The sequence below is a fragment of the Anarrhichthys ocellatus genome, unplaced genomic scaffold (genome assembly GCF_004355925.1).
Source record: "Anarrhichthys ocellatus isolate YVR2014 unplaced genomic scaffold, GSC_Weel_1.0 scaffold23, whole genome shotgun sequence".
NCBI lineage: Eukaryota > Metazoa > Chordata > Actinopteri > Perciformes > Anarhichadidae > Anarrhichthys > Anarrhichthys ocellatus.
In genome coordinates, this window is record NW_022280053.1 from 323305 (window position 1) to 331965 (window position 8661).

Consider the following 8661-nt stretch of genomic DNA (forward strand, 5'->3'; position numbering starts at 1 on the left):
TATTTATCCATTTTGTTCTCCTCACTAGTTCACTGTCAAAGCCTAATATGTGATTTATTGGATCCCGTATAACTAAGAAAACAAACTAAACACGTAACTGCTTCTGACAGACTTAACAGACGTGACATTGGATATAAGCTACCGGCAAAACATTATATTTAGACCTGTCTAAAGAAACCAAACCAGAAGCATTCTACATGCTGATGCATGTTTGTACAGTTCTAATTCATCACAAGCTACAACTAATTAACCCAGATTAACCTATTTATTGTATATGCCAAACGCAAGGGCTCAGCCGGTGTGAACAGATGACAAATTAACCTCCCTGCATGCTGGGAATGCTTCAGATGAAACACTGGAGGACCAGTTTTCTATTTCAAGATTACGCTGAGCACGAAGACTTGGCTGGAGAACACCCGGCCTCGAATGTGATCAACAGAGCAGCGCTGAGTTGTGGTGAGAGGTCGAGAGCAGATTAATCGAGACATTACAACAATGGACACGCTGACAGAAGATGTGTCGCGGGCGGATGTGGACTCTGAGATGAGAGCGATGACACCTGAAGATGTCGCCGGACAAGACCTGGAGGCTGGAGATGAAGTGGAGACCCTTAGAAACAGGTAGAGATCAGTACTTCTTAATATTAAAAGTGGTCTGTGTCACTTTGAACAAATCCCATATTTGCTCAGAGGCAACAGTTGATTTTACAGAAATAAACTGGATTCATTCCCGTATGAATTATATTTCATTAGTGCCACTGACCTGAGTGTTTGAGTGCATACATATACAGTTGCCAGTTTATTTATTATTATTTTATTATATTATGTATTTATTTTTGCATTAGTCTGCATTCATTTTAGCCAGGTGTCAGGTACACCTATAGCTCAAATAAATGCAGACTATATGAATAAATCCTCCCTTAATGAAGGTTATGATGTTTTTATTTTTAGAGACATGTTGATTTAACTTTATGATCATTTTGGAGGTGGTTCTGTTGAATTGTGTTGTATTATACAGAACAATCAGTCAGTAAAATCTAATACAGCTCAACAGCACCTCCAAAATGATCCTTAAGATGAATCAACACCTCTCTAAAATAGTTATGCAAGACTGTTATTCGACTGCATTAGTTTTAGTTCGGTGTACCGAATACAACTGGCAACTTGCGCTTGTATGCTGAGTGTGTGAAAGACTGTGAATGTGAGAAGAACATCCTCTATTCAACAACATTTTATTCATACAGCCCAATATCACAAATGTGCCTCAGGGGGCTTAACAATCTGTCCTCTGTTCTGAAATCAAACTGCCACCTGATAACTCAGCATGCTAATCATCACAAGGTTATCAAAAATAATTAATTTCTAATGTAAATATATTATTTAATCCGGTTGACTGAAAAGCTTGAAAACATATATTTTAATCTGTTAGCTGATGATTTAACCAGAGTGACCTTAAATTTCAATACACATGAAGAAAAAACAGCTCTGCTTATCTCACTGTGTTGTTTCCCTGCCTTCAGTCTACGCGAGGCCGTCCACGACGACAACGTCCGACCCAAGATGCAATGCCTGATGATGGACTCCTCCTTCTCCATGGTTACTATGCAGGGCGAGGACAGCGGGATCGCGTGGGATACGACCCCCATCCGCTGCGCCACGCCGTGGGGGTCCGAAGCTGGAAACTCCACCGTGGATCTCAGCCTCGCCACACCCGGGCCAGCGGGGAAGATCATCTTTGTCATGGACGAGGAGCTGATTTCAAGACGGAAGAATACTAAAGAGAGGGTCAATCAGAAGAGCAGATCGGAAAGACAACGAGTAGTCCTCGGGGAAAGTTCTGAGAACGTCTCGGGAAGGCCGGAGTTGGTAGAAGTCTCGCAGCCGAATGTGAAACCTGAGGAAGGAGACGAAGAGGAAGCGCACGATCATCCCCAGGATAAAGAGCAGCGGCTCTTCAGCTTAGTCTCCGAGGGCTCTGAAATCCTCAACATCGTTGTTCCTCCAAAACTGGTGACTGTGGATGAAGAGGAGAGCAAAGACATGGTGGACAACCTTTCTTATCTGGAGGAGAGCCTGGTTCCTAAAGCCTGGGAGGAGACTCACGATAACGAGCTGGTGTTCACAGGATCAGGTGCAGCGAGAGGGGATCGGGTCGAGCCCTCGTCTTCCATAAACGTAATGGATCCACCGGGCGCTCCGGTGACCAGGCCTGCGGGCAGAGGAGCTGCTGGCAACGCGGACTACTTCGAGGCGTTCGCCCTGATTGACGCCCAGGCTCCGGGAAGTCCTGCTGTGACCTCACAGGGACAGGTAGAGCAAGAGGCGGAGGTTGTCCCCGAGAACCAGGACACAGAGAACCGTGATCAGTCTGAAGATGACAACACCGCCGCAACAACAACAACTGTGGATAATGACACAATGAGTCTGGTGGAAATCACTAGCGAGCTTCTGGATGAAGTGTTCTATGGCAGTACGGGCAGCTACGTCATGAAACCTCTGGACAAAGACGATGGACGTGGCGTGCCCTCCAGGTTCCCTTCAAAACCCAGCGGTTCCGCTTTGTTTGGAAGCCAAGAGGACGTCCTGACTCCGATCTTCCTACCGGATGGACCTCCCAAAATTATCGACCAAATTTTGCTGGAGGAGCCCAAAGCCATGGCTTTCCTTTACACCGACCTGTACGAGGAGGCAGTGGGCAGTCGGAAAATAGAAGAGGATGCAGAAAGTGTGACGTCCGAGAAGTCCTTCCACAGCAGGCAGTCGGACCGGGAGGCCCGGGGATATTTAGAGAAATTCGTCCTCATAGATGAGACTCCTACGCTGGAGGTAGAGCCGTCTGACGAAGACATATCCCCAGAGGAAGGTCCTCGGGTGTTGGTCCAAGATTTGTACGATTTTAGCGATTTGCTTTCCACGCCTGAAGAAGACGAGATGCCGAATTCCGAGGAGGAAATCACAGACTTCTTCAGGTCCAGTGACAACTCTTCTCCATTGGATGTAGATCCTTTCCCTCGATCTCTCGAAGAGGATGAACCCCAAACAACCAGAAAAACTAAAGCCAACACAAACAAAAACGTCTCCGTCAAGGTAGAAAACAAAATCCCAGTGGACCCACTTAACGTCTCAAGCTTCGAGTTTGTCTCGGAGGAACCCGACTGGGGAAGCACAGACGATCATCCTGCAGCTCTGGACGAGAAAGACGTCAGGACGGATCAGGAATTGTGGAAGCAAGATTCGGGAGCCCAGAGGCCAGTTGCCCCTCCCAGGAGAAAGGCCACATCCTCTCCTAAGGCATGTCTGGACCTCACACCTTTGACTCCGGTTGACGGTATTAGGCCTATGCAGGAAAAGGAAGAGAAGGAAGAGGCTGGTGGAAAGGAGCATAGGGTGGAGGAGAAAGAGATGGCGTCGCCAGCTGAGACGGCGTCACCAGCTGAGACGGCATCACCAGCGGAGACGGCCGACGAGGGAGACGGAGAGGAAACAACGCAGCCCATCTCCAACGCTGCTCTGCTTCAAAACGCCTTGGCTGCAATGGAGTCCCCACAAACTGAAAGTGCAGAAGCTGTCAGAGACACTGAAATGTTTGAGGAAATGGAAACAAGTGAGAGCGAAGCGGCCACGAAACAAACTGAACCAGAAGAAGTACACGTTAAGTTACCAGAATTGGCTAAAACAGAGGTTCATCCAGAGAAACAAGGCGATAGTTCAGCTGAACCGGCTAAAGACAAAGGACAGTGTGTAATACTTTAGGTGAGCTGAAGGGTTTTCAACAGGTTTATTGTCAAGCGACTTGCTGATGTGTCATTATTTAAGGTCTTAAAATCACAGTAGAATTAGCCGACAATCAACCGAGGGAAATTCTTTGAACTTCATATCTTAAAAGCGCCAAATAGTTTTTACAATTTTCACCCATTTGCACCTGGCTGTACTCATACTTCATGAAGTTAAAAATCTAAATCTTACTTAAAACAGTTACATTGATCAAATATCCAGGAGGATATACAGTGTGTGTATGTATATATATATATATATATATATATATATATGCTGTGAACGGGTGGTGCATGAATCATAGCGTGTTTGAAGGGAGAAGTTTGGGTCACGAGTGTGAATAAAAACATGTGAGAGTGCAATGTGTCGGTGTGACTTTTGTGCGGATCTTCAGCTATAAATAAGCCTCTCTGGCTGTTAACCTGACACCTCGACTCATATAGGAGTCTGTGAACTCACTTGTAAACAGTCAAAAAAACAAAAACATGTGTAATACGTGCAAACATGTGTATATTCTTAAACTTAATGTTTTCCAAAACCGCCATAACAACAATTATTGCAAACTTGCAAAACTGCAGTACAAGATTATTATCTTTGTTTTGGTAGACCAAAGGTTGTGTTAAAAGGCTTTTGGGACCTATTTATCATCAGTTTAAATATGCTCTGGCGACATCCAGTGTTACAAATGAGCATTTCCCCATTTTATTACTTTTTAAATCGCCTTTTCTTTCCTCCACATCGACAGGTGGCAGCTGTGAGTTGACAGTTTAGCATTGCGGTCATAGAATTACTGTAGATAGAAGTGATATCCTAATTCACATAGCTAATACACCATAATCTATGTAATAAACACATATTTTTTTAAATGAAGGTGTTAACATAATAAGTTTAACTTAAATAAGACAATTCCCAGCTTTTGGATTTTTTTAATGTGTGCCCGATTTTAAAGCTAACTTGACATTTACAGCTAAGCTAAGCTAGCACGGCTAACATAGCTCTAGCTGTGAATGTAGTGTTAGCTGCTACTTTAGCTTTGCTAAAATAATTGTCTGGGGGTGATTATAGTAAGCTTTTTCGACATACAGATAATATAATTAAAACATAAATGAGTCATAAGAAACCACTCAAGCCGTGTTAAGAAAATTACGTTTTATTGAATTAACTAACTGGTTTAACCGGTTCACGGTTTTTCTAGTTAGTGTATTTCTATGCTACAAGTCTCTTCCTCGGCGTTGTGTTATGAGTACTTGGATCAGTTAGCTTTATGCTAACTCCGCAATGGACCATGTCCCTGGCTTTTGCCCGTCAGTGTCTTCTGAAGAAAACGGACCAGCCACCGACGAGAGCTCGTCGACGGACGATGGACTTTGCGACGCGTTTGGCGACCTGGCTGCCCTCCCGGTCGAGGTCGGCGAGAGAAGACCGACGTGTTTACGGTGCCGGTGAGCTGAATTCAAGTGAAAGCTAATGCTAGCTAGCTAACAAGTTAGTGTGGTTGGACCAGACAGGCAAGAAAGAAATCCTTCTCCACAAGTAACTAGCATGCTTTAAGTAAAAGGGCAATCTCAGCTTCACGTCTTCAACTTTCCTCCCATGTAGTCGCCCTCAGAAGGTGTGTCTCTGTCCGTTTCTACCACCACAACCCCTGGAGGTGTCCACATGTCTGTACGTAGTGCAGCATCCTGCAGAGGTGAGTTATCACATGTCAAATATGACATGCATGCTCAAAACTAGAGACTAATGACAAATCTGTTTTAAGTCAATAGCCAGGTGCACCTTTCTCTGATCATTATTCCTGTTCATACTGGGTATTGAGAGATCCATTACCTATAATTCAGATGTGTTATTGTGCATACAGAGCTATACCACTTCTCATACATATATGGTCCTTACAGTTGTTTATATTTTGGGAATTTTGTATATTTTTTAATTTACACCCTGTTGATATTTCTTATGCATGCACCCTTCCTTTTTTATTCTATTGTTAGATTTATGAAAGGCACTAAAACATCTTTATTATCAAGAGTTATTTGCAAGGTTGATATGAATCTATTTAAATAATCTGCATTCACTTGTTTTTTTTGTGTTTATTTGCCAAATGCCAAACTTTGTGTGTCCCACACTTTTACCCAAACCAGTCAAGTAAAATGCAAACAGGCCAGCTAGTTTTATTTATTAGAAGCTCATGATTATGATCCACCATTCTAACCTCTAGTGTACTTTCAGGAGAGCAGAGTTCTTCGCACAGTGCCGCTACTTGCTGCTTGTTTGCCACAAGGAAAATGCAATGTCATAGTGGGAAGGAGGTTCAATGAGGAAAAGTAAGCTGTACTTCTAGTGAGCGCACTGATTTTACAACACCACTCTCACAGATTTCTCTAATTAGTTTTTGACTTCCGTCCTTTTTCCTCTCAGGCACCCAGAGCTGGCAGCGGTGTGTCGGGACAGCAGGACGCTGATCCTGTACCCGGGTCCCAAATCCCAGAACCTGGAGGAGTTGGTGCAATACCAGGAAGTAGGAGCGGTGAAACATAATGTGATCATCATAGACGGCACCTGGAGCCAGGCCAAAAACATGTTCCTCAAAAACAGCCTCTTCCACCTGCCTAAACAGGTGTGTGTATAGCTGTGATGTCACTTCAAAGAGGTTTAATTTCATTCAAATTATGAGTATTATAACTTAATATTTAAAAGCCATTGCCGATTATATGTCAGCAAAGAGAGAAGGCCGCACTTACATTACTAATCACCTCTGCTTTTGGTTCCCCAGGTGCAGCTCAACAGGAATCTTTCCAGTCAGTACGTGATCCGTACACAACCCTCCAACATCTGTCTGTCCACGCTAGAATGCGCTGCTGTCGCCCTGTCCATCCTGGAGCACAACGACGACATCCAAGAGGTGACGTGGTGACATCATTGTGTCAAGTCTTCTGCACTTTGTGAACTTGTTAACAAACAATTGCTCAAATACACGGAGCAATACAAGCATTCATTTTAAGTCAGTATGTGTCCACCTGATGAGTGCAAGTCCAATATTCACTCTCGTTTTCACTCTGTTTTGGTCTCTGCCAACTCCTGAGAAACATATCTGGCTTTTGAGCTGCTAAATGCTCCACTGTGTTCAGCAGCTAATTGCTAACTTTGAAAACGGTGTCTGGACGTCTGATGAGAGACTGAAACCAAAACAGTAAAGTCGAGCTTTAAAATTACAGATACAAAGTGTGAAATCACTAAAGCCATATTACTAAATATATACAGTACATAGATGTTTTTTTCCTGAGTTCACTGACTGAAACAACGGTTGCAATGTAAAATAAATAAATGTATCTCTACCACTCTTCCCTTCCTCCTTCCTCTGTGTGTCCAGGTTCTGCTGAGGCCCCTGAAAGCCTTGTGCTCCTTCCAGCTGCAGCACGGCGCTCAGGTTCATCACAGCAAGGAGCATCTCCTGAAGAACGGCATGTACGACAAACCCATGCCCAAGAACAAGCGCAAGATCAAGAGGATGGAGAAGCTGGTCACCGACCACAACGTCTGCCCAAGATGAGGGAGCGACTGAGCGGAGAAGCTCGATCATCTCTGTGCGTCTTTTACTTTTCTACGCTGCACAGGACTGTTCTCATTGGAGCAGCATGTGACGGCATCAGGGCACACACACGGGAAACCACTGGACTTTTTTGGTTTTTTGGGGGGTTTTATTTTATAGATAATTGCTGGTAAATGTAATTTATGGATTTGTCCTTGATTTAAAAATAATTAACGAAGTTTAAGTTGTAGTTTAAATGTCATGGTGTGACAATAAATCAGTTTTCGTTGTTTTAAAAACAAATTACATTTTATAAACCCTATGATGGATCTGTTTGGATTGATTTTACACATCTGGATGGGCTAATGTTTTTAACAAAATCTATTCAGATGTGTAACAAAATAAAAATGACTCTAAAGCTTGTGATACTCCAAGAACCTACCACACCAACACATTACAGCAGGAAGAAAAGGGAGAATAGTACTATTGGGGATGATGTGAGCTCTTTCCAATATACAGTGAGGTAATATTTAGCTGTAAGGTTTTTAAGATATTTTACAAGGATTTTTAAAAATTAGATATCACACAGAAGGAGTTAAAGTAAATCCGATGGGACACGGTCTTGTATAATATAATTATGCAATAAAATGTACATGTTCTAATCTTATTTTAGGTCTCAAAGTGTCAATTTTGCCATTTGGGTTTGCCTGTGCGCTTAGTACCACTTTTCGACTTGTTCATGTTTACGGATCAATATATAGATTGAATTATTAAGATTTAAACAAGTTACCTCCTGTAAAGAATATTTAAACACAGTTTCAGCTTGCTATGCTGCTCTTTGAAAGAAGCTCTGGGACACATGAGGCAGCAAAGACTACATTTCAAACATTAAATGGTAAAGTGTGATTTTTCTTCCAAATATTATTTACAGAAATGTAGAAATAATTGCATGGATTGCTTTTCAGTGTATAGAAAACATGTATGCAGCAGTGAGCCCTCAAAGGGAGCCAAATCTGTACTGTATGTGCTTATATAATGATAAATATAATACTTTTACATGTATGAGTTACATTTATACAGCTGCAAAAATGCATGTTATTCTCGGGCATCTGGTTAAATGCATTTTAGGGGTAAAGGAAAGTCCCATGTTGGCACAATATGTACCATATACAGATTTTTTTTTTGTGTCTCCGTCTACAATATTCTTAATGAAGATTAAATGGTATGGTGACACATGGCACAGTGCAGAAGAAATAGAAAGAATGTTAAAATAAAGTACACACATTAAGAAAATAACAGTAGATAATTAACTGAATACATATAAGATAATAATGTAATAAAGTGCTGCTCATATGCTTTGTG

At 42.4% G+C, this 8661-nt stretch overlaps 2 protein-coding genes across 2 annotated transcripts; both read left to right on the top strand.

Annotated features, from left to right (window-relative positions):
* The first annotated feature begins 387 nt into the window (after nucleotides 1–387).
* Nucleotides 388–3992, top strand: si:ch1073-398f15.1 (cardiomyopathy-associated protein 5). Its single transcript, XM_031860338.1, has 2 exons — nucleotides 388–620; nucleotides 1520–3992. Exons 1-2 carry the CDS (start codon nucleotides 496–498, stop codon nucleotides 3750–3752), a joined length of 2358 nt encoding a protein of 785 aa, XP_031716198.1. The 5' UTR covers nucleotides 388–495; the 3' UTR covers nucleotides 3753–3992.
* Nucleotides 3993–4881: 889 nt separating this feature from the next.
* On the top strand, nucleotides 4882–8659 carry dtwd2 (DTW motif tRNA-uridine aminocarboxypropyltransferase 2). The gene is made up of 6 exons (XM_031860227.1): nucleotides 4882–5215; nucleotides 5373–5463; nucleotides 6000–6094; nucleotides 6189–6387; nucleotides 6544–6672; nucleotides 7141–8659. Exons 1-6 carry the CDS (start codon nucleotides 5052–5054, stop codon nucleotides 7318–7320), a joined length of 858 nt encoding a protein of 285 aa, XP_031716087.1. The 5' UTR covers nucleotides 4882–5051; the 3' UTR covers nucleotides 7321–8659.
* Nucleotides 8660–8661: the final 2 nt, after the last annotated feature.

Excerpts from the sequence above, each read along its gene's own strand:
- si:ch1073-398f15.1 (XM_031860338.1), top strand. The coding sequence starts at position 496 with ATGGACACGCTGACAGAAGATGTGTCGCGGGCGGATGTGGACTCTGAG. Across the intron at positions 621-1,519 it reads GTGGAGACCCTTAGAAACAG|TCTACGCGAGGCCGTCCACG; the intron begins GTAGAGATCAGT and ends CCCTGCCTTCAG.
- dtwd2 (XM_031860227.1), top strand. The coding sequence starts at position 5,052 with ATGGACCATGTCCCTGGCTTTTGCCCGTCAGTGTCTTCTGAAGAAAAC. Across the intron at positions 5,464-5,999 it reads TAGTGCAGCATCCTGCAGAG|GAGAGCAGAGTTCTTCGCAC; the intron begins GTGAGTTATCAC and ends GTGTACTTTCAG. Across the intron at positions 6,673-7,140 it reads ACAACGACGACATCCAAGAG|GTTCTGCTGAGGCCCCTGAA; the intron begins GTGACGTGGTGA and ends CTGTGTGTCCAG.